This window comes from Westerdykella ornata (assembly GCF_010094085.1).
Source record: "Westerdykella ornata strain CBS 379.55 unplaced genomic scaffold EI97scaffold_1, whole genome shotgun sequence".
In the NCBI taxonomy this organism is placed as follows: Eukaryota; Fungi; Ascomycota; class Dothideomycetes; order Pleosporales; family Sporormiaceae; genus Westerdykella; species Westerdykella ornata.
The window spans coordinates 535,948-559,915 of NW_022986851.1; the positions used below are offsets into that span (position 1 = coordinate 535,948).

Sequence of the window (23,968 nt, forward strand, 5' to 3'; positions counted from 1 at the left end):
AAGGGGTTCGAATTGAGACAAAGAATTTGAAATTCAGGTATATACCCCGTGTGTGCAGTTTGAAGGTGTGATATTATGTACATGTGTGTACATGCATATGCTCTATAGCTACCTCTTGCTTGCCTTGCTTTACCTTACTTGGCCGCAGGAAAAAAGATTCGCCAAACTCCGCGCCATGTTTGTGGGGGACAGAGAGTAGGTAATGACTCTCCCCTTCCAAGACGTACGCCAAAACTCCAGGGTCTATGCCCGAATGCACATATCCATCCTGATCCCAGCCAGACTCTCACTTCGTTCCCTTCCCTTTGCCTCCATTTACTCAGCCTACCGCCTTAACGCCCCAAAATCCAACTTCCTCGCCACCTTATCCGCCCTGCCGCCCTCGACCTCCTCCCTCTCCCCCGCCACCCGCTTCAAATCCTCCCCCAACCTCTTCTCCCCATCCTCCCTGCTCCCGGGCCGTCTAGGCAAATCCTCCTTCCTCGTCGGCCTAGGCGCGACCTGCCAATACCGATGCCTCAGCACCTCCTCGGAACTCAGTCGCTTATTCGGATCCATGGTCAGCATCCCCCGCATCAACTCGATGCCCTCGTCCCCCAGGAGCGAAAACCGCTGCTTCCAGAACGAAGCCGGTTGGCCCCTGCGCGTGGCGACGGTCGTGCCATCCATGCCCTTCTGCGTCGAGGGCGGCATGTAGAGCTCCAGTTTCGAGACGCCGGGCCACGTCTCCTCGGTCGGGGTGCCGAAGAGGTCGCAGTACATGGCGAGTTGCTGGAGGTCCGTCTCGCCGGGGCACAGGAAGTTGCGGATGGCGAGCTCGGCCATGATCATGCCGACGCTCCAGACGTCGACTTTGGGGCCGTAGTGGCGCGCCATGTAGAGCAGCTCGGGGGGCCGGTAGTACCTCGTGATGACCTGGTGCGTCATGGGGCGACCCGGGTCGGCGAAGGGGCGCGCGAGGCCGAAATCCGCGAGCTTGAGGCACCCGTCGGCCGCGATGAGGCAGTTGTTGGACTTGATGTCGCGGTGCAGGACGCGGTGGCTGTGGCAGAACCACACGGCGCGGCACAGCATGAGCATCCAGCTCTTGATGTCGGCGTTGCCGTAGGGGAGGTGGTGCTTGTGCCAGACCTCCTCGAGGTCGCCCAGGGGCAGGTGCTCGAGCACCAGCGAGATCTTCTGGTCCTTTGTGCTGTACACGGCGTGCAGCAGGATGATGTTGGGGTGCTTGAGTTCGCTGAGGAACCGTATCTCGCGGATCGAGTCCATGGTGATGCCGTTGGTCCAGCCCGTCTGCAGTCGGATCCGCTTGATGGCGACGAGTTGCTGCGGGTCCGAGGCGAGGTGCGCGGAGAAGACGTCGGCGTAGGTGCCGCGGCCGATTTGTTTGGCTTGAACGAGTTGGTTAGATGGACATTGTGTTGTGGACAGGAGTGGAGAGAGGGCAAAACGTACTGATTACATATTGCCGCCGTACTTGCTCGTTCATCTGCGCACCGGCGTCGAGGTCGGTATCCGCCGGGGGGGTCGGAGTGCCGGTCGGGGAGGCGGGTGCTGTGGATGCATGTTGAAGGGCGAGGGCTTTGGCTTTGGAGATATTCGAAGGTGGAAATTTAGAGGACGGGGCAGAGGGAGGCGGCTGCGGGGAGAGGACGAGCGGCGAGGATGCCATGTTGTGGGGAATCTGTTTGTGGTGGAGTCGAGGTGTTGGGGCGGAAGTGGAAGACGTGCGCGAGGATTTCGTGAGAAGACGGCTTTGGCGTCGAACTATTAGGTGAAGAAGGGGACTGTCTGCCGTTCAGAAACTTCGAAGGAGAGGGAACGTCTATTACGACCGCTGTAGGGATCTAGGCGCAAAGACAGTGGTTTCTTGTATGTTTAATGAAGCCAAAGGGTCTTGCGGTTTCCGGTAGAAAATCCAGGACCAGAGTCATGATCCGGGGATGCCTAGCATATCTCTTTTGCTTCTCAATCACCGAAAGGAAGTAAGCAAACCCAATCCCTCGACCGCGAAGTGAGGTTGAAGCATGCACATCCATCATCATGCTTCATTGATCTGATGCGGCGGTTCTGGTGGTCCCAGCTTCGTCTTGGCGCCGCCAAAAAGTTGACCACGGACTTGATTGCCATCCCATCGCGCGACCTCAGATCCCCAAGCCAACATCGAACGAGTCGGCCAGCCCGGCTTTCCGCTCATTTGACAAAGTGCGTTGACATGCACATTTCCCTCGAAATCAACACTCTGACATATGTCTAGTCATGATACTCCGGCGACCCACCCTCCGCGACCTCACAGCGGCCCTCTCCTCCACCACCTTCAAGACCTGCATCCGCCCTCTCCACTACAATATCCCCATCCGCCCGGTCCCCAAAGCCATCCCCTTCATCCCAGACCACATCGCCTTCCTCACAGCCATCGGCCGCGGCCTCTCCGCCCACGCCGCAAAGATCCCCTCCTGGGACGCCCTCTTCACCCTGACCTCTCGCCAACTGAAGGAACTCGGCATCGAGCCCGCGCGCAGTCGGAAATACCTGCTCAGGTGGCGCGAACGGTACTGCAACGGCGATTTCGGCATCGGGGGCGATTGCAAGTATGTAAAGGATGGAGTCGCGGAATTGAAACTCGTCGAGGCGCCCGTCGCGCCGAACCCCTATACTGGAAAGATGTCGCCCCGTTCGGCGACGGCGACCGCAACGCATGATCCCGGAACGAGGAAGGTGGTTGTGAATGTGCCCGCCGGGGCCGAGGATCCTGTGGAGCCGCTGGAAGGGATCGAGGGTGTCAAGGGTGTGGTGGTCAAGAGAGGTAACACGATCAAGGGGTCATACGTAAAGTTGGTGAAGGGGTCGCAGGGGCTTAGGGCGAGGATACAGCTGCGGGAGGGCATTTGGGAGCTAAAGAGGGGCCAGAGGGTGGATGGTGGTGAGAGGAGGAAGAAGGAGGTTAGAGCGAAGAGGAGGGCGGCGGAGAATAAGGCGAAAGCGAGATAGATGGATTTCGGGAGATAACATGTATCATTATGGCTGTTGTACCGCTACGGTATGCAATGTACAATCGGATCATGTACAAGTTTCTCACTGATTTTTCGACGCAACGTATCAGGTCCATCCCAGGTACTGGTATACAATGTTCCAACGGTTCATTGACACTGAGGAACTTCTGAAATCTATCCTACGCTCCTGTCCCTCCTCTCCTTCAGATACGCTTCACACGCATCCTACACCTGTCAAACGGCTTCGCCGTGACAATCTGAGACTGAGACACAATTAGCACTCTCATAGCCAAGATGGATAGGCGAATCAAACTCACATTAAACAACTCCGACTTCGTCCTGTACCGGCCCTTCTCATCCAGTATCGGCTTCCCCTTCTCATCCACCTCCACCTCCCCAGCTCCCACCTTCACAAAATCATACCTCCGCATCACGCACGCCAAAATGGCCCTCGCCTCTAGATTCGCCAACTCCTGCCCAATGCAATTCCTCGGACCCCGCTCAAACGGCCTCCACGCGGAAATGGGAATCTTACTCGCCCCCGTCTGGCTCCCCACTTCGTCCTTTTTCTCCGCGCTCGTGTCCGTGTCGCCCAACCAACGTTCAGGCACGAAATCGTTCGCCGTCTCGCCGTAGACCTTGGGATCGCGCTGGATCAAATACGGACACAAGTAGAGTATTGTCCCATCCACGCACACGTCTTCTCCAGTGGACAACCGCACTCTCAAGTCCCTCCCAGGAGGACTCATCCGCGCCGAGCCCGCCGGCGGCCACAATCTCAGCGCCTCCTTGATACACGCACTCGTATAACTCAGCGCCTTGATCGCTTCATCGGGTCTCTTTCGAAATACGTCGATGGGGTCCTCGCTTCCGAACACAGCCTCGTGCTCCTCTCTGATTTTCGCCAAACACTTCGGATGGATCGACAGCGTGTAGAGCAGTCTCTGCAGGAGGATAGAGGTAGTATCGTGGCCCGCGAAGAGGAACGTCCTAACTTGATCGGCGGTCGTCTGTAAAACGTCGTCAGTCAACACATCCGTATCTTTCAGCGCCAGAGCGAGTACGGAGCGATCCTGGGGGCCCCTCGTCGCCTTCGTCGTGCTGTTCTCGGCCTCCTCGGTTTCGGAGAATTTGGATCGTATGCATTGCTTGATCGCCCGCTCGGCGAGATAGGAATACCATAATCGCATTACCAACTTCCTGGCATTCAACCACAGTGGAATTCTCCCCGTATCCGAGTAAGTGGAGCCCAGTTCATTGTAATACTTCACGATTTCATGCCTTTGGGCGTTGTCCTCGCCCTGGGCGTGGAAATCCAGATCCGCGACCACTTTACCGATGATGTCGAAAGTGATGTTCGTACAGAGGGAGTCCAGTTCGAATTCCTGACCCGAGGAAGACAATGCGTCCAGCTTGGAGACGAAGATGGAGGTTTTGGAGAGGATCTGGGGAAGCAAGGAGAGCAGGTGCGAGGGGGCGAAGCCGGGATTGAAGCGCTTGCGGAGGGCTTTCCAGGATTCGCCCTGGAAATGGTTTTAGTTGGTCATTCGTATATTGAAAGGCAGAGAGAAAGGCCGCCAGGAATCAATGTATTCTGGGAGAAATCATAACCTGAGTACAACGATAAACGTACCTCCTCAACCAAGAGCGACTGCTTGCCAATAAGGCGCTCATACTGCCTCAGCGTCGGCGATTTGGTCACGCTATACGGATACATCTTCGTCGCTTTGGAGATCTGCTCCGCAACGTCGTGAGAGGTTACGACCGTCATCCCATACGAGAGAGGCCGCATGTCGAGGACCAGAATATCCGGGCGGCCTGCAGACTCGACGAGGTCTTCGAGGATGTAGTCTAAAGGAAGAGTCGTTGGTACACGAGTTGGGTATATATCAGAGGTCAATGATCTTACCAACATGGCGTCTGGTGTCTCCGAACTTCTTGTAGCCCCTGGCGAAGAGGTAGATATGGCCGAACAGGAGGGAGTTGGGGTAGGCTTGGGGCAGGTGGCGGAAGCGGTTGAAGCGCCATCTACGGATGAGCGTGTAGAGGAATGCTAGGGGTGGCAAAATGAACAGAATGATGTATGGAAGTTCCATTGCTATCTCTTATATGAATAATGTCATGTACAAAAGTTCCCAATTGGGTGTTCGAAATGCGGCGGAGGAGTTGTACAGCGGTTCGAATCGAGGACTGGTTGAAAATTGCGGGGCGAGCGAACGATCCTACTTGACTCAAAGGAGCTGTCAAGACACAAAGTAGAACTTTGCGAGGAGAGGAGAGGAAAGAAGCGGACATCCCCTCTCTAGTAGACTTCCATGACGTTGGTCCCAATCGGTAATATCGTAGGGAGGACCACCATTCTTGGCATCCGTCCCGTCTCCAGACGGAATAACTGGCCCGTGCGCGCCTCGCGTAGACGCATCCCAATGCAGTTCCGTGTCGTCTTGATTAATCGTACAGCGAACTTGCAGCTTCGCTAAGGACGTTTGGTTCTTGACGGTTAGACTCTGGGGAAGAAGGGGGGTTAGCAAGGTGCGGTGAGGGGGTATAAGGTGCCCAGGTGGCACAGTGTGTATACTGGAATATGGACAACGTTTGGATACGCTCAGGGAAATCCGGCACTCTGATTGCATGACTTCGAGTCCCTTGATCTAGACGCAATGGCCAGGGACTTCAGCTTGTACGGATGTACGTGACATCGGAATGGTTGCCCTCGGCGTCGACTGAACATAAGTAGTATCGAGGAGCAGCGGAGGTCCTAATGATAAGTACAATATTCATATGGCTGGATATCCAATTCGCAAGTTTGAGCTTGCTTGGCCGGTTCAGGGTCCTAGGGAGAGGCGCAGATCGTTCTGGCAGGCGTTCACCGTGGCTTGTGGAGCTCTACCACAGTACGAGCACAATCAAGAGAGATAGACTTCAAGAATGCTAGAGACACAATGTAGATGCTGGAGAGCGGTTGCTGCTGTACCTGAGTACCTGACATCAGCAACAGTCCATTCCCCTTCTGTCCTAGCCTATTCGGTGACGTACTTTCATAGAATCTCGGAGCGCAGCTGTCCCGACCGTGCTCACTTCTGTCAAGGCGTACGAATAACGGACGAATCTTCCAAACTCTCCAGAACAGCTAAATTCAAAGTTATCACAATCTTTTCAGCATTCTAAAGTTTTATCAGACACTTTCAAGAGTTGATATTCGACCCAAAACGGTAAGTACCTGGTTCAAGACGTTCTGCAGGAACCGTCCAATAACACACCTGGAGCACAGACAGCACGCAATCTGTACCCGCAATGACAACTGAACGCGCCATTGACGATGTCGCCTATGTGCGCCGCAGCTCCCTCGCTCCGAAGCATTCCTTTCCTCCCGTCCCTCAAACCTCCCAAGAGCGACTCAACGCTTCCCTCGACGACAAGCCGCTCGACCACCTCACCTTCACGGAATCTGAGCTCTCAGCAGCGGAAGAGAAGGGCAAGACGATCCTCTACCTGGCTTATGGCTCGAATCTCTGCGCTGAAACCTTCCGGGGGGTACGCGGAATCAAGCCCCTATCCCAGATCAATGTCGTCGTGCCTGAGCTCAGGTTGACCTTTGACCTTCCGGGCGTCCCTTACGCGGAGCCATGTTTCGCAAACTCCGCCCGACGCGATTATACTCAAACGCCTCCGAATGACTCCAAGTCTCGTTACCACAAAGACCGGTGGACTAAGGGCATGGTGGGCTGTGTCTATGAGGTGACACTGAAAGACTACGCACACATTATCGCGACTGAAGGAGGAGGGTCGGCATATCACGATATCCTAGTGTCGTGTTATCCGCTTCCCCATGGGGAGACCGTACCCGAATTGCCTTCAACGAAGTCCTTCAAAGCACATACCCTCTTTGCACCAGCAGCTGTGAAAGGCGGCTTGATACGTCCAGATCCCAGCTACGCACAGCCTTCGGCACGCTATCTTAAGCTCATCTGGGACGGTGCCAATGAACTCGACCTGCCCGCCGAATACCAGAGGTATCTTCACGATATCCGTCCCTACACTGTCACCACAAAGAAGCAAACAGTTGGGAAAGTCTCGTTTATGGCCATATGGATGCCCTTCGTTATCATGATCTTTGGGCTTCAGAGACTGTTCAAGGATAAGAGGGGAAGGTCGCCCAAGTGGCTGGCTGCCATATACGGAGGCATCTTTCGGGTCATGTGGCAGAGTTATGATGGTGTCTTTAAGCCCATCTTCGGTGACGGAGAGAGGACATTGGAGGATCGGATAGATGACATTGCTCCGCTCCGGTTTCCGACTGAGAAGAAGAGGAGATGGAGTGTGGTAGAGTGTCCTGATCCGGAGGAGAAGCAGCGCTTGCTGGTATAGTAGATTCTCGATATCCGATGTCAAACACAATTATAGAACTAGCGGGAAATCAATCAATCGGCATGCCTTTGCGGAGGTCATAGGGGCTGGTTGTGCCTGGATGGGGTTCAGTGTAGTCCACCTCCGAAAGGTCGCCGGCGGAGGGATGTATGCTGATGTATCTACCGGATGAGATGAATGAGAGTATACGCAGTGCCCTTCTTTATCTTTCGGATAGCACATTGTGTGATACAGAGTTATAGATCCCAACCCCACCTCACCTCCTCTCCCTACTCCTCGCCCTCGGCGTAACACTAACAGGCAACTCTACAATCCCCGTCCCTTCCCCATCCAACTCCAACGGATCCACCAGCCCTTCCCTCTGCCCAGGAACCGGCTCCCGTATCGATCCCCCACTACTTTCTTCTTCCTCCACCCGTTCTACAACCACGCTCAACACTTGACCCCTATTCTTCTTCCCCTGGAAGACTCCCGCCATCGAGCCTTGAGACGTCTCCCTCATCTCTCCACCTCCATATCCGAAGCCAGCACTCGAATCCAAAGGACTAACCGGCGACGTAGGCATCGACGTCGACCTCCCTCTCCCCCAACTGCCCCAACTACCCCTCCTATCTGCCTGCCGTCCCATCGTCCCAGGCAGTCCCGCCGCCGTGGAGATATGCGCCCTCCAGACGTCTTCGGGCACGCCTGCGGCAGCGGCCTGTGCGGCGAGGAGTTGGCGCTTCAGGCGTCGAATGTAGAGCGTTGTGGAGACGAAGAGGAGAGAGAAGAAGAGGGTGATGCTGAGGGTGATGCCCGCTTTGGCGCCGGCGGAGAGTTGGCGGTTCGATGGGCGGGGAGCGAAAGGCATGTTTGTGGGGTTTGGGATGGAAGTGGTTGAAGGGATTGCGGAGGTTGTGAGGGAGGAGGGCGAGGAGGTGGATGTTATAGTTACCGACGCGGTGGAAGGTGCTGCCTGTGATTGGGTTGTGGAAGTCGTGACTGTGGACATGTTAGAATGTGCACAGAAGGCTAGGACGGGAGCTGAACTAAGTACCTTGCAGAGTTGGTGAGCTTGAAGCTGAGCTCCTATCTTCGTTCGAACCAGTGTTTCCCATGTCCATTCCTACTGCGCGACATGCAAAGCCTACTTTATCCGTCGCCTCTTTCCTATCTGTTTCTCCGCATCCTGTATTCAAGCAATTCTGAGCTGAAGCAAGCGCTCGTCCGCCTCTGCAGTGACATTGGAAATCGGTCTCGTTGTCGCAGCCATCGGTTGTAAGGGTGGTGATGAAGCAAGTTAGCGCGCATGTGGGGAGGGCTAGTGATTCGAAGGAGGATTGCCTTGTTACCCTTAAGAGTGTTCCGCTGGAGTGAGGTATTGCGGAGGTGTGCCGAACCGTTGCTAGAAGACAGAAAAGCTGTATGAAGCTTGTGGTGGTTAAGGAATAGAGCGGCGGGTAGAGATGCCGCATGGTAGCAGACTAGTATCAAACCAAAGTGAGCTGCGCCGCGTCCCCCAATGCAATCACATCAAAGTGAATGTCAATAAATACGATCAACTCAAAGGCGAATATCTTGAATTCCGCTTCTGATCCTTTTGCGCAAGAGCTTCAACGCCGTTCTCCCAAACCGCTTCCTCGTCACCTGCTCCCCAAGTATACTCCGCCGCACTACATCCCAAACAGTGTATGCCTCCAAATCCCATTTTCCCCGGCCCTGCCCATCTTATGCGGCTTTGTGTGCAACTACCGATCCCTGTCCCAGCCAATACCGCACGTCATGCGTAATCGTTTCGGAAAGCGAGCGAGCGGGAGAATCGCAGGCATAATAGTGTGTCGGGAGAACATAGGTTCGGAACAACAATGCAGTTACACTGAGGAGGTTAATTAGCCTTGTTTTTGTAATTGTGGGGAAGTTCGATTGAGAGAGGGTAGCATACGAAAATTCTCCATATCCTCCATTCCTAGTCTCGCATTTATCATTTCTAGGTCGTCGACGCGGTCGAGCGCCTTACCAAGTTCGTCGGCGGGAAAGAGTTTGTATAAGAAAACAGCCGTTGCTATTCCAATTGCACAGACGATGAGAGGTTGTCGTATTTCCTGCAGCATTGTCCAAAGGGGTCAGCCGTCGGATCGGGCAGTATGGGCGGCGCTTGAAGCCAGTTCGGGAGGAGCTTGTAAACGTCCGGAGCGAGGTAGTGCAAAGAAATAACGAGGGGAATTGTGGCCACCATATTGATCGGGATGCCCTTTGATTGATGATATCTCGTTTCTGATCTTGCTGGGAGTTTGGACAGCGTTTCGATTCAGAGAGTTGGAGAGGCGTGTGGCTGCCGTCGCGCGTGAAGTGGGGAAGCAGATTGCGTTCGCATGTTATAGTGGGAGGCTATTGCGGCGAGGGCCGTATATAGACAGTGTGAAGAGCATGTACATTCATGGAGTTATTTTACCTCTCGCTAGCAATGCACGGCGCGTATATAGAAGGTATAAGCTGTCAATCCGTCTTCATCCTCATGTCGAGCAATTCAGTATTGTGGTTCTTTGGGATTTGACGGCATGGGCGTGGTTCGACCTTGATATAAACAAAGCATGGAATCACAGATATTGTCCTGCGTGGCCACCAGGGACACTGACCTTATATATGCCTATCGATAGCTGTATGTACATATTTCAGTATTTGAAAGCTTTTCGAGCTGAGGCCGCATCTTGTCCTATGTTCTTGGTGTGGTAGCGCGGACACTGCGGCCACACCTGCACAGTTCGGCGCCTTTCACCGCCAGGGCGGTCAGTGCCGTCGCGCCACACCCACACCCACAATTTTACAAAAAAAGCCCTCAAATTCTGACGGCTCCGTAGTCGAACCCGCCACGAAAAAAAAAATGGTTTCTCTCTATGATTAAGCGTGTCATCCTTAGTGCAGGGGCCATGCTAATCTTCTGCATTGGGAGGTTAGTTGCGATTCACTCATGGTTAACGGTGGGACGACTGACCTCTGTATTTTTCCAATGACCAGATGCCCCGAAGGGCGAAAGAGGCTCTTTTTTCATAAGTTATATAGTCAAAGAAGGTGTGGTGGGCGGTAGGTGAAGTGTTTGGGTGGCGCCAGGCGGCTGCGTCATGTGATGGCGGGTGCCTGCGGTGACGAGTTGCGAACGCCTACGGCCCCTGCACTGTTTTGCAAGGAGGAAGGGCCTTATCTGAGTAAGAGACTAGATATCGCTCTACTTTGAGCATCAAATGGAACTATATCTACATGCAGGCGGTGATGCGGAATCCACTTCGAAATGTACAAGCACCGCTGCTTCGCAAGGCCTGGCCAGTTACACTCTTGACCGCCTGATTGTGTATCTGATCACCTTCTATATCACGTCCACCGGTGTTCTTCCCCGTACGCACGGTTATCAGGTGCGTCCGGGGTGCCATCGTGGAGCATCCCGGCGTACATTGGAATAAGCGTAATGATATAACTATGGCTTGCATACAAAACTTAGAACGCAGGAGATATATTATGGACCTTGACAGTGGTTCTCCCGTGCACACATAAGGAACTTCACGGGATATTCAGTGAATCTGTTTCTATCTTGCCAGTACCATAGCACGATGCGGCTGCGTTTACTTCAGGTATTAGGGATTTAGCCAGATTGTATCTTGTCCAGCTGCGGACAGACTATATAATCTGCGTAGGTCGAAGTGCTCACTCCGGGGCTGAGCAATCTGCATATCGTCACTTCAGTATAGGTGGTGGGTCCACCGTAAAGGCTAGGAGTACGCAGGTGTAATGAGCAGCCGTGACACCTTCCTGAATCGAAAAAGCCTCCGCAGATGAGGACACCAATATTTACAATTGAGTCCCGCATGTTTGGCCAACTTGGAGTTATGGCCATTGGAGCAATGCAAAAGATGCCCGTCCCTGCAGCAGCCGAAATTCCCAATCAAACTTCTTAACGTTGTCAGATCAAACGGTTGGAAAGGCTTTTCCTTGCAACAACATGATGATCTATTATCTAGACCAGCGGTACAGCATCCTGCCTCCTTCCATATCTGACTGAACAAAACTCTGCACTTCTTCCGTACTGCTATGTTCTACGTTGAATGAAGCTAGGAGGTGCAGCAAAATAACAAACCTTGCAATTAGATTTGTACAGTAGTAGGTGTTCAGTTGGAGGTTGTAAGCCATAGAAGGTATGGCGCTTGGACTCGCGTGCCACCCCTGTTATTCCCCACCGGTGGGGTGTTCCTAAGCCGAGGCGGTGCTGTCGCGTTCCCAGCAGACGCGTTGCGGATTTCACCTTTACCGTAAGGGTACTTTTCGGAGTCCACACTCACTTTTTACTCTCTTTGCGTCACCCCACTTAAACTGCCCTTCCTTCATTCTCTTCTCCTGCTTCACGGCGTTCCGGCTTTTCATTTACTCCAGGTGCCGACCTTTTGCGGTGACCAGCATCGCCAAAGCTCTCTCCGCCTGTTCCCCACGTCGTTCTCTTCCCTGGATAGCTATTTTTGTGCAGCCAATTCACCTCAGAGCAGCTCGACCCCTCGGATGTTGCTGGTTGTCTATCCATATCTCATTCCCTCACCGCTACATCAGTGTCTCAACACTGACAGTCTTGGCATACTGTGATTGCCGTCAATACTTCCACGCTCCAACTCTGAGGAAAAGACTTCAACCGGCTGTGCTCAAGAGAAGACCCTGTTCTAGTCTCTTACCGACAGAGCCAGCGAGCAGCCATGATGGACCCAGACAGCGAGAAAGAAAATCTGCCTCCACCGGAGTTTGCACGAACAGACACGGCTAGCAAGAGCGAACCTCTCCCTCAACAGGATGAGATTGCAAGCTCGCCGCCATTGGTACCCTTTTCCGAGGCAATGTCGCCGACGTCGAGTGAGCCGCCAATCTTTTCGAGCGATGGTCCGGAGCACATGGACGACGTCGAGAACTATGCCTCACCACGCGACAAGCGCAAGCGCGCAGGGCCTTGGTGGGAAGGCGATTCAGAGCGGCCCTCTGCGGCGAAGAAAGGGCGTAACATGGAAAGATACGATTCCGGGGTTGTCGCCTACAGTGATGACGTCGACCAGTTTGAGCCCGTCCCGGAAGCGGCAGGCTCATTTGATGAAGGTCATAAGCACTTCGTTCAACGACTCTTGGACTGCGTACACGCGAACCGCGACTACTTTGAATACGATACCGGAACTCTCGAAGATCACCACCTCGAACAAGTCTACCTCTTAAACCAAATCATCAACCCTGGCCCAGATCCTGGGACAGAGGTTCCTGCCGATGGCCAATATCGTTCCATGGTCCCAAGACTGAAGTTAAATTTCCGTTGCAACCAGCTCTGCAGACTCCATATTAACCTCTTCTCCTTAGAGAATATAACGTCTCTCACCCTAAGGGACAATAACATCCAAGAGCTGTCCCCACAAATAGGTCAGCTTCGCAACCTGGTCTCGCTGGATCTGTCCAACAACAACCTCTTCTGGATGCCATCTGAGCTTCATTCACTCCTTAAGCCCCATGGGAACCTTCGAGGATTCAGCTGCGGTGGGAATTGCCTGCCCTGGCCGACCCCCTCCGGCTTCTGTAGATTGAGACCATTCGCTCTCCTGAAGCTCGAGGATCCACCCACGCGCGCCGAGTGTCTTCACAACCTGTGGGAGAGGTACCGTGCGGCTATCCTGCTTGAAAAAGAAGAAGATGTTCCAAAGGAATGGGAGAACTATGATGGGTCTCTGGACAAATATAGAGAGGACCTTGTTTGGGACCTGTCGTTCTTCGAGTACTGGGAGCACAAATACCCAAATTTTTGTAGTTATTTCAACCGCCATGTACTGCTAGGATGCAGCCCGGTGTCCTACTTCTACGAACACGGGCAGCTCATCCCTGGTTCCTTCAATCTGGAAACGTTGTACGACGTCAAGAAACGCACCACCGACATCGGCTCAGCCTGCGTGGTTCCAACCAGCAGAGGACTCATCAGCTTTCCACGGGTTCACCGAGAACGCACCCCCTCCCCGCCCCAATCGTCTTCCGCCGTACGCACCCTGTTTTCTCTCTCTCTCAACGAAGCCCTGAGGAACGAATCTCCAGCCACCATCCGCCAGTTTCTCGGCGCCGAGATCCCCCCAGTGATAGACGCCGCTCTCTCTCGGGCGGAGGACAACAAGGAAAGGCTGCTCACCACATTCTTGACTTGCCGCTGTGGCAAGAGCTTCCTGATTCCCAGGGCGGTGTGGTTCGAATACTGGCTGGATCTGTACGGGCCTCAAGTGCCCTATAAGGTGCAAGTGTGTTCGTGGGCCTGCGCAGAGCGCTTTTACATGAAAAGCTATCTGGATCCAGAGGAGGATCCAGTCCTGGGACGCAGGGACTGGATTTCGCGGCTCCCAATGGAGCTCCAGCGGGAGATGGAGGAGGACGAGGACAATTGGAGTGAATGGAGAGAGCTGAGTGGAACTGAGTGAGGTGTGTTGGGTGAGGAGTAGTCGGGGAACTCCAGTCGGCTGCATTGTAACAATGGAGGTCATGATTGTTGGAGTAGGCCTGTAGCATGAGTCTTTGCAAGGCGTCACGGGTCTCTAGGGAGATACCCATCGAATAGAGCTCTTCATTACATCTAGTCATGACTTGCCATTATATTATGCTCCAGTGCTACATCAAGATCACTACCCCGACCATAGCTAACACCCCAGCACCCTATATATACACCTTCTTCACTGCCGCTTCGTCACGGGCTTCTATGGAGATACCCAGCTGAAATAGAGTGCGTCAATTACGTCTACTCATTACTTGCCATTACACGATGCTCCAGTATTAGATTAAGATCACGGCCCCAGCAATGGCTAATGCCCCAGCACCCCAGATAGACACCTGCGTCGCTGCAGCTGCTCCCGTGAATTCTCCTGGCAGCCCAGAAATCGGCTTGCTTGGCTTCCCTGCTCCATTTGAGGTGCTACCCGTAGGAGAGGGCGGTATCGTCGTTGGCGTGTACAGATTATCCAATTCCGTGGACGAACTATCTATGGGTGCTGGAACAGGTACAGTGGTGCCATCAACGACGATGATATTTGTAGGCGCAGGAATAGCTGTTCCACCCACCACAATGACGCTTGGTGTATCTGTAGGAACGAAAACCTCTGTGCCGGAGATCGTGGTAGTACTTCCGGGAGAGAGGGTCTCGCCGCCTGGGAGCACGACCACACCCGTAGGTGGACTTGAGGGGACGATGATCTCGTGGTCGGAGATAGTCGTGGTAATGCCTGGAGTGAGGGTTGGGCCTCCGGGGACGACGACGCCTGGATTGTTGGGGGCAGGAATGACAGGAATTGGGAGAGATGGGCCGGGGAGAATGGGTGAAGGTTGCGGAGAATTGCTGGGGACGTTCGCACCGGGATTATTAGGGTCGGGGTTTCCCGGATTTTGATTCCCAGGATTTTGATTCCCAGGATTTTGACTCCCAGGATTTTGATTTCCAGGATTTTGATTTCCAGGATTTTGATTTCCAGGATTTTGATTTCCAGGATTCGGTGTCTCAGGGTTCGGATTCGGATTGGGCTGGGGTGAAGCGTCAGGAGAACCTGGAAGAGAGGTCTGGGGATTCGGTTGAGGACCGCTCGTACGGGTTGGCCGTGGGAATGGGTTGCTCACTATCGGTTGAGTTGCGATTGGAGGTCGAGAGGAGGATAGCTCTGGAGCCGCGGTCGACTGAGCCGGCTGGTCCGGCTGTCCTGGTGCTACTCCAGTCATTTGGATGGTCTTCTTGGAATGCTCAGTGAGGGCAGTGACAGGCACATGTATGGAGGGTTCGCCCGACCCCGGAAGCGACGAGCATTTCTTCAACCATGGAATCTTCGACGTAATATCGGGTGTCTGCGCGATCCAAGCATCCAGGACCCCGGTGGGAGCTTCAACGTCGTTTGCAGGGCCGGTCCAAGCGGTGGTCTCTGGTGCAAAGACATAGCCTTCGGACAGATAATAGAAGCTCGACTGTGGATCTCCGCTAAACGGTGCCGGGGTGCAAGTCTGAGCACCGGCCGTGTCAGTTCCAATTCCTCCATCTGCATACGCTATCTGATGGACCTCCACGAAAGGGGTTGGATAGGACCTAGCAGATAGATGAGCGCCAGAACAAAATTTGAAGATTCGGGGCCATGGCTTACATGACACTGTCCCCCCAATAGTCCGATAGTACAGTGGTAAGATGAATAGCTGTTCGCTCATAGACTAAGACTCCCGGAAGCAAATCGGTTGAAATGCTGGTGTAGAAGTCGTCTGGCTTGACTTCATTGTATATGGTCGATGTTGCATTCGGTATCACGGTGTTATTGTACTGGAGGTACTCTGTGACGACCGTCGCCACAGTCGCTGTAAATGACGAAGTCCACCATACGTTCAGACCCACGGTCATTGGTATGTAGAAACAGCATGGTGGCTCAGTCACGGAGGCCGAAGGGCTTTGCGATGTCACACTTAGGGAAAAGTTCGAAGTTGGGGCTGTCGATGGTTAACGACCAGAGTAGCGAACTCGGCTCAAGACTTACAGGGCCCTTGGGCCGCAGTTTGCTGTACTGCAAGGAGCAGCAGGCCGATGGGTAGTATGCGAGCCGCCATGTCGAACAATAGACGCAGTGGACGGAATGGCAACGCGCTCTCGCGCAAAATGAACGAAAAGAGAGGTTTGGGCGCCTTTCAAACGTGCAATTCCAGCAGGACGGCGTGATATGTTTTTGAACGTACCCAGAATATGGGCCGCATTTTCCAGCGCCCTGGCCTCGAATCCTACTTGATCTTACTCAGCCTCCTCGCAGAATCAGACCTAATCTGTGCAGCCTTGCCACCCTCTGGCCTATGGGATTTGCTTGGCGAAGCAGCCACCATGCAGATATGGTAAGGAGCCGAGATTGGGTCAGTCGTGGTGTTCTTGCGGGCGGTTACACAAAACCACCGGCAGAGGGCACCAAAGCTGCAACCTTTCTCTCGCTGTTCTAGGCCATGCCTGGTAAGAATCCCACTGCATTGTTGCTGACATATTACGCGCTCGGATTGTTCCGGACCCTCCGAGGACGCAGAGGTGTTGTCCTAAGGCCGTTCCAGGAGGATTTGATTCGCCAATACACAAAATGGCAGCTTGGACAAGGTAACGTCACTCCCAGTGCAATCCTTGGTACCCTATAATCCGGGAATCGGTACATGGTGCGTTAGGAAGGATCACACTACTTAAGTCCGCGTGGTCTGGTTGTCAGCTTATGAGGTCTGAGTGGCTGCAGAAAGCTTGGAATTTTGTCAGCTTCTTGACCTCAACTTCGGAAATGGAGTGTACCAGCAAATATCATAATAAAATCCGTGTGGAAGAGCGACTAGAACCCATTGATCTTCGTGCCATGTTGTGTACAAGATGAAAGTGTGGGTGCTTGAACAACCCCATCAAAAACGTGGCACAGAGAGCGCAGTTGCAGGTGCCATGCAGGTCGGGTACTTATTTTGGGGGTGCTTGGCGCTAGCCTCTGAACGAGTCAGGCCCAATACCATTTGCTGGACCACCCAGATCTCTTCTCCATCGCATTCGGCCCCCCCGCGCGTAATTCCGCCTGCCACTGTCCTGAGCCAAAACTCAAGGATGTGGGCTCACGCATCCTCCCGCAGGCGATAGCCTTCCCGGATCTTTACCGGTCTCTTATTCTTCCTTCATGTCTGCATCTCTGCGGCGTGCCTCCGGCGCCACTGCTTCATCAACACCATCATGGGAGATGTGAACCGCACGGTGCCGCCGCCCTTCGTGTTTGCACCCTCACAGGCCTTCGATGGCAACGACGGTCGCTGGTCTACTTTCATCGTGCGTGTAGGCACCCCCGAACAGAACTTCCGCGTGCTACCCTCGATACAAGGCCATGAGATATTCATCCCCCTCCCCGACGGATGCATTGAAACAGACCCGGATAATTGTGGCGACCTTAGAGGCGTTTATCCCTTCAACGGCCAGAAAAGCACCGGATTCTTGACCAACGCTTCCTCATCGTGGAAACCGATTGGATTATACAACCTGTACCTGGCCCAGGAACTCAACTATACCGGCAATGGTCTCTACGGGTTTGACACGGTGGGGCTCATGCTACAGAACTCCGGCGGACTTACGTTGGAGAATCAGGTAGTGGCAGGCATCGCCACCAAGGACTTCTATCTCGGCCTGTTTGGGCTCGGTCCAAAGCCCTCCAACTTCTCAGACTGGCAGTATCCTCAACCGTCGTTCATGCAGACTCTAAAAGACAAGAATCGGATACCCAGTCTCTCCTTCGCCTACACTGCAGGCGCGGCGTATCGGATCCCAAAGCTCCCTGGAAGTCTTACGCTCGGCGGATATGATGCCTCCCGATACACGCCCAGCGATCGGACTTTTCCCTTCAGTGCGGACGACTCCAAAGTCCTCAGCGTGGGCGTGCAGCGCATCACAGCTGCCAACACACTGAAGGGTACCGTTAGCCCACTCGACATGCCCATCTTCTCTTTCATTGACTCCACTGTTCCGCACATCTGGCTGCCGCGCTCTGCATGTGATCGATTCGAAGAAGCATTCGGACTCAAGTATGACCCAACAACGGATCTCTACCTTGTGAATGACACCATCCATCAGGAGCTGCAGCGCTTACAACCCACTGTTACATTTTCCCTTGGGAACGATAACAACCCAGCGAATATAGTTACTATCCAGGTCCCATATGGAGCCTTTGATCTGCAAGCATCGCATCCTATCTACGAAAATTCGACGAATTATTTTCCTATCCGCCGCGCAGCAAACGATACGCAATATACCCTTGGCCGCACTTTTCTACAAGAGGCCTATGTAATAGCAGACTACGAGCGCGCAAACTTTTCTGTTCATCAGGCTGTCTTCCAGAGTCCTATGCCTGCTCAGCAAATAATACCAATCCTCTCCCCTTCGACGTCGAGGAACACTTCCACCCCATCGGATACCACTTCACCGCAAAACGACGGTCTCTCAAGAGGGGCCATCATCGGTATAGGCGTCGGACTGGGCGTCCTGGCTCTCGTGCTCGCGCTCTTCCTGCTTTTCTTCCTCCGTCGCCGGAAGGCAGCTAAAAAACAAACGCCAGCCGAACTCCCCGCCCCCGCTACACACGAAGCCGAGTCCAAAGATCAGTACGAGCTTTACACAGGTCCTACAGAGCTATACAACGCAAAGCATGAGCACCGATGGGAGGTGGAGGCCGATGTGAAGCAGATGGCTCTCATGTCGGACGATGCTGCGGGAAGAGACCAGATACGGCATGAGCTTCCAGCGGACTCGAAAGCTATCCACGAGTTGCCCAGTCCTGAAAAGCTCGTCGCCAGGCATGAGGTAGATGCTGGGGTTGAAAAAGCACCGTTAACCTCCGAATCCACCAAGCCAGACAAGGACGACTGCAGTAAGAGTGGCATGATATGATTGAGGGTTTTGTGAGTTGCTATCTATACATGTTCCGGGAAGGCAGCTTTATTGTTCTAGGGAGTACTGGAGACTTCAAGAAGCAAGTAGGCACTGCAAGTGGAGCGGTTACAGATGACAGTCCTTCAGGGTCTTGAACACTGGGATCATGCTAAGCGCCGACGAAGCGATTTATATTAATGTACTACTTAATGAATACTTACATCTCATTGAAATTCATAAACTGACTCCCTTGAGTCATGGGAGTTGAGTTGGAGAATGAAGTCGTAATCACGGGTGTATCACGTGGCGCATGACATGCACAACCTTGGGACTCTCCTGGACTTTAGGTGTCCTGTCAGACATTCTTTCATAAAGGAAATGGCTCTGAAAACTGGATACCTGCGCGTCGTTGCGCAACGGTTATTGTCTGCCTTCTAGAGTTTCTCTCTCACCCTCCTCGCCCTCCCTCCTCTCTCTCTCTCTCTCTCTCTCTCTCTCTCTCTTTTTCTCACCCTTTCCCCCACAAAGTTGAATGAGGCCCCGACAAGAAGGTACGCCTTTCCTTGGCCTGATGGCAACTGCCACTTTCTAACATATATACAGTACTACGGAGATTTGCCCTAGCTATTTCAATCATCTGCACTCCGAGGCGCTTCTTTCCCACGTCTGGCACCTGGGTTGGGAAGTTACATGCTGGGCCCGTCAAAGCGTGCACCAACATCGCTGGGGTGACCTGATTGGTCTTGTTCCACCGTTGCAGACAATAACGAGATCGTTGACATTATGCATCCTTCGGCTGCTGGGCCGTCCACTGGTCCTGGCGAGACACAGGTGGCTCCGCTTGTCTCTCAGGGCTCCCGCTCCACCTCCTTCAGAGACAGTAGCCCCGTTTGGATTGGGATGAGAATTTTTCCTGGAACGGTTACGCTTCGATGGACAAAAAAAAAAAAAAAAAAAAAAAAAAAAAAAAAAAAGGCCCCAGTATTTTATCAACGTTCAGTCGCGGTGACACCGATATGGAAAGAAATACCTTTTGAACATGATATCAAGAGGGCCCCAGGATAAGGGTAGCGAGCTATTGACGGAAACCAGGAAGCCGTGCTTGTGCCACGAGTACACCGGCTAGCGATGTCTGAGTTCGATTACTGACGTCGAAATGGATAACACACCAATTCGACCAGCTCAAAAGGCTCCCGGGACTTGTGTCGCGAGTACATTGCCTAGGTATGTCGCTTTTCTGGGCCTTGAGCATTGATATTCTGCACCATGAACAGTACAAGCTGATACCGGCAACAGTTCGCCGTCTCGCCACTAGATAAACAGAGAGGGAGTCCGCTCCGGAAACGCCGCCGGAATCTCTTACGGAACCATCCAGAAACGAAGCCCTCGGCCAGATCTCCACCCTCGCACTCCCAGTGATGCAAGTTGGGACTATGCTGCCGTCCACGTATCTTCGTTTCAAAGCCCTTGATGGGCTTGCCCCCTAGGAGGGCATGATGAGGAAGTCTGGCCACTCTCAATCCTACAGCATCACCCACGCCGACCTCGACACCAGCTCCATTGGGCAGTGTGCCGCTCGACATCGCGATGCGCTACTGCACGCAACTCCCGGATGATGCAGGAAAGACTGTACTGCCGTCCACGTATCTTCGTTTCAAAGCCCATAATGGGCTTGCCCCCCAGGAGGGGATGATGAGGAAGTCTGGCCGCTCTCAATCCTACAGCATCGCACACGCCGACCTCGACACCAGCACGGCTGGGCAGTTTGCTGCTCGACATCACGGTGTGCTACGGCCACAGGCCGTCCAAGCCTAGGTCGCCGGGGGGAGTTCTATCACAGCTCAGGGAGGAGGAAGGTGATGGGAGCGAGCTATTCCGGGGTGTACGAGGGAGACTCATGTATTATCGTTGTCGGTGCTGGCGGGTATGGGATTAAGCTGCCCGGCGAGATGTTGATGTACTATGGTAGTATGCGGCGCATCTCTTGAGAGCATATGAATTCTATCAGGTCTCTATTTGCGATTCAAGATTTACCATGGCGTCGATTACCCGAAGGTATGCTCCTCGTCTTTGAACGCGCAGCGCGTGCCGAATACGCTAGGATAAAGAAATGCGCTTCCCATGCCTGCGTTGTTCTTGTTCCGCCAACATACCTCTTGAGATCAGATATACAAGAAAAATAGAGCCATTCCATAGATTAGCATTACGCGTCCTAGTAACTTCCAGTATACACCCGTCCCTTAGAGACTCCGTTACCAAACCCATCCATATTCCTGAAAGATACCCTCCGCAAATCATCCTGACTGCCTTTCCCTAAGCCCACAATATGATAGCGAAGACTAGTGCGATTAAAGTCCGCCACGGTGTTCGCACACATGACGCTGCCATTCCCGGAGAATGACTCTGACGGCCTGTCTCTTCCGGCCTACCAACACGGCCATCATTTCCCCCGGAGTCGGTCGGGATACTTAGAACGGTCGTCGTACCACCAATTGTGACAGTCTGTCCTATCGTCGCAGTGATAGAGCCACTGATGATGTATGCCGGACTAGACGTTGGTGCTGGACCGATTCTCACCGGTACACTCGTGAAGATCGCGCTGGGTATTTCCAGAACTGTGGTCTCGCCGTTGACAGCAACCGTCTGCCCTATGGTTGCTGTGGAAGAGGATCCCGGCATGATGTACGCTGGCACCGATGTTGTCCGACCGTCGATCACGGTAGGAACGTACGTGAACACGGGCGATGGCGCAGGCCAATCTTGCTGGTCGCCTTGAAGAGCACCGTTCGGTGTACCAGGCGCCCCAATGCTACCACCATTATTGGGGCTGGCAGATTGCTGTGCCTGCGGTCCCTCCGGAGGCCCATCGCCGAATCCAGTAGTTGTGCGCTCTATTTGGGCGGCCGGAGACGTCACTCTGGGCGGTGTTTTGGTTATAGTCGAAGCATCTCCAAAGCCGTTGGCGCTGCTTTCCAGGTGGGCGGCGGCTGGAGGAAGGGGGCGCCTAGAAGGTTCTCTGTCCCAACCTGTTGCTGTAGGCTGGATGATGACAATTCCGGGTGGGCTAGTCGATGTCGTGTACACTGTGGTGGTAACGGTTTCGTACTTGGGAGCCGAGTATTCTGTAGGAAGAGGGACTGCTACGGGGACGGATTCGCAAAAAGAAAAAGCCGACTGAAAGGGAAATGCGGCACGGAAGAAACGCGCGTCGGGTTCATCTTTGACTGGGGCCCATAGAGGCACATGCTCTGTTCCGAGTGGATCGAATTTGCCTGGAAATACTTCCTTAGGCTGCGGGTACTCAGGATGGTCGTTGAGCGGCGCGTTCGCGGGGCTGGGAGTCGCGGTGGCGCAGACGAAATTCGATGCCTTGTCCTGCGTCTGAAGTACACCCTCCCAATGCAATTCTTTCCAGTAATCAATGTATGGAGTTGGGTAAGTCAATGTCGCCCAAGTTGTGTATCCTTCCGACTCTCCCACGGAAGCGGTCAATATGACAGTGCCCTGCTCATTGGGCCCCAAGCTGTATAGATTGTAATCGGGGCCGACTGGGTTGTATAACGTTTCAGTATACGGAGGATACGTAGTATCTTCCAGGGTCGTGTATATGACAGACACTGTCGCTACAACAATCGTGGTTGTGTATATGATCTGGGACGCGGGAATCCATTGTATGGCTGTGAGGGCCGGGTACTGAACAGAGCAGCGGTTTTCGCAAGGGAGGTCCGTTGACGTGGGTGCGGGTGCTGTCGCGTTTCGATTTCCATCTGTGGGTGCAATACCTGAGAGGTCAGCAAACAGACTAGCAGCGGACCCTTCTTGGATTGTCACTGACCTTGTGCCAATACTGTGAGGGCAGGACAACCTAGGGCTGCGCCGACAGCGGCCCTTTTCACCAACATGATGATTCCGAGTCCATATACTCTGTATAATGTCCTAGCCGTACTCAAGCGTTATAACAAGCTATAAGCGAGCGCGAGAAGTCGAATAAACATGATTGTAACGAGCGAAAAATGGAGTTCCAAAGCGTGGAGGAAGGGAGCGGGAGGACCCATGTGCAAGATCGGAAGGTGGTTCAAACCAAGCCCCCAATGTTTTGACACCCTGTGTTCCTTGTCTCGTCCAGGGTATCTCGGCGAATTGGCATTGCAGGCAGAAGGACGGAGCAGAGTGGCATCGAAGACCTATGTCAGCATGGGATCGGTTCTTCAGCCGTACTTTACAGGTCTAGAGAGCTGTATGGGAAGAGCAGCGTGGTGGGTGTGTGCTGTGGTGGTGCTGGAATAGGCTAGTCTCTCGAGTCGACCAAGCAAGGGGGCTGGCCAAGGGAGGGGTCGGCCGCGACTTCGACTCTCTCGAAGCTGGAGTGGATGCCGCTTGGACCCTAATCGATATCATGTGCTCAAATGAAAGGGGTGAAACCGATGATAGATATGCATATCATGTTTGAATCAACAGTTGCACTCATGTTCTTGAGCTGGGAGCGTTTGAAATGGAGAATGCGGAGTGGGCGGGTGGCGTTGCGTGTGGCGGTGCCACCACTACGTTACCCGTATGTACTCCGTACTGTGTAGGTAGAGCTTCGCTCGACTATCCCACCAAAGATCATCAACACCATCTTCCAATGCACATAAAGTTCGGAATCATGTCGGAGATGATTCTGATTCATGGCCACTGGGAAGCTATGAAGAAACTGATTGAAGAAAGGCTCTCGAGTCAAGTCTACCCCAGGCTTGCCAAAAAGTCTTCGGCGGTATCATCATGCCCTCGTGAAAGTGCGAATGAATGGTGGCACGCATTTCGCGGCAGAAGCGCTTGCCGCTCGCAGCCCCATTCATTTCATCAGGGATAGTACCGACGATGACAGTAACTATTGCTGCAAGTCTTCGCCTTCCATGGAAATGCAGGCCCGATGTCTTCTCCGAGCAAAACTGACCTCTACACCTGGACCCAGCAAACGCCTTCATCTTCTCTTTCCACCATGCCAGGTTCTCACCACCGAAGACGAGCGGACAGACTCCACACACCGAGTTCCTACCGGAGAACATACCGGCTGCTGTTCTACTAATCGGCGTGCCGCTGGTGGGATCGAGGTTTTGGATTGTGAACAGAAGCGGGCACTGCGCATATGGTTGCTTGGCTTCTAGGACTCCACGTGGATGTGTAGCTGAGGAGTGAGGTTGTACATTTGGGGTGGTAGGAA

General features: G+C 53.6%; 9 protein-coding genes across 9 annotated transcripts; 4 read left to right on the top strand and 5 right to left on the bottom strand.

Moving 5' to 3' along the window:
* Positions 1-50: 50 nt before the first annotated feature.
* On the bottom strand, positions 51-2,035 carry EI97DRAFT_463215 (serine/threonine-protein kinase crk1). The gene is made up of 2 exons (XM_033801340.1): positions 1,456-2,035; positions 51-1,391 (listed from the first exon to the last, which is right to left on the bottom strand). Exons 1-2 carry the CDS (start codon positions 1,670-1,672, stop codon positions 325-327), a joined length of 1,284 nt encoding a protein of 427 aa, XP_033658301.1. The 5' UTR covers positions 1,673-2,035; the 3' UTR covers positions 51-324.
* A 41-nt stretch (positions 2,036-2,076) lies between these two features.
* Positions 2,077-3,036, top strand: EI97DRAFT_428872 (uncharacterized protein). The gene is made up of 2 exons (XM_033797313.1): positions 2,077-2,205; positions 2,258-3,036. Exon 2 carries the CDS (start codon positions 2,260-2,262, stop codon positions 2,989-2,991), a length of 732 nt encoding a protein of 243 aa, XP_033658302.1. The 5' UTR covers positions 2,077-2,205; positions 2,258-2,259; the 3' UTR covers positions 2,992-3,036.
* A 57-nt stretch (positions 3,037-3,093) lies between these two features.
* EI97DRAFT_7935 (cytochrome P450) lies at positions 3,094-5,474 on the bottom strand. Its single transcript, XM_033803086.1, has 5 exons — positions 4,903-5,474; positions 4,627-4,844; positions 4,058-4,516; positions 3,311-4,003; positions 3,094-3,256 (listed from the first exon to the last, which is right to left on the bottom strand). The coding sequence occupies exons 1-5, from the start codon at positions 5,087-5,089 to the stop codon at positions 3,197-3,199; spliced, it is 1,617 nt and encodes a 538-aa protein (XP_033658303.1). The 5' UTR covers positions 5,090-5,474; the 3' UTR covers positions 3,094-3,196.
* A 485-nt stretch (positions 5,475-5,959) lies between these two features.
* EI97DRAFT_8054 (uncharacterized protein) lies at positions 5,960-7,489 on the top strand. Its single transcript, XM_033803098.1, has 2 exons — positions 5,960-6,205; positions 6,265-7,489. The coding sequence occupies exon 2, from the start codon at positions 6,288-6,290 to the stop codon at positions 7,359-7,361; it is 1,074 nt and encodes a 357-aa protein (XP_033658304.1). The 5' UTR covers positions 5,960-6,205; positions 6,265-6,287; the 3' UTR covers positions 7,362-7,489.
* Positions 7,490-7,617: 128 nt separating this feature from the next.
* On the bottom strand, positions 7,618-8,815 carry EI97DRAFT_438214 (uncharacterized protein; the record flags this gene model as incomplete). Its single annotated transcript, XM_033799481.1, has 2 exons — positions 7,618-8,342; positions 8,398-8,815. 2 exons carry the CDS (start codon positions 8,813-8,815, stop codon positions 7,618-7,620), a joined length of 1,143 nt encoding a protein of 380 aa, XP_033658305.1.
* A 2,809-nt stretch (positions 8,816-11,624) lies between these two features.
* EI97DRAFT_8085 (uncharacterized protein) lies at positions 11,625-14,085 on the top strand. The gene has a single exon (XM_033803099.1). The coding sequence runs from the start codon at positions 12,071-12,073 to the stop codon at positions 13,805-13,807; it is 1,737 nt and encodes a 578-aa protein (XP_033658306.1). The 5' UTR covers positions 11,625-12,070; the 3' UTR covers positions 13,808-14,085.
* On the bottom strand, positions 13,982-16,084 carry EI97DRAFT_8100 (uncharacterized protein). Its single transcript, XM_033803100.1, has 3 exons — positions 15,884-16,084; positions 15,503-15,836; positions 13,982-15,447 (listed from the first exon to the last, which is right to left on the bottom strand). Exons 1-3 carry the CDS (start codon positions 15,951-15,953, stop codon positions 14,157-14,159), a joined length of 1,695 nt encoding a protein of 564 aa, XP_033658307.1. The 5' UTR covers positions 15,954-16,084; the 3' UTR covers positions 13,982-14,156.
* Positions 16,085-16,714: 630 nt separating this feature from the next.
* On the top strand, positions 16,715-19,060 carry EI97DRAFT_428876 (acid protease). The gene has a single exon (XM_033797314.1). The coding sequence runs from the start codon at positions 17,083-17,085 to the stop codon at positions 18,781-18,783; it is 1,701 nt and encodes a 566-aa protein (XP_033658308.1). The 5' UTR covers positions 16,715-17,082; the 3' UTR covers positions 18,784-19,060.
* A 1,634-nt stretch (positions 19,061-20,694) lies between these two features.
* Positions 20,695-23,003, bottom strand: EI97DRAFT_463223 (uncharacterized protein). Its single transcript, XM_033801341.1, has 2 exons — positions 22,601-23,003; positions 20,695-22,547 (listed from the first exon to the last, which is right to left on the bottom strand). Exons 1-2 carry the CDS (start codon positions 22,665-22,667, stop codon positions 21,079-21,081), a joined length of 1,536 nt encoding a protein of 511 aa, XP_033658309.1. The 5' UTR covers positions 22,668-23,003; the 3' UTR covers positions 20,695-21,078.
* Positions 23,004-23,968: the final 965 nt, after the last annotated feature.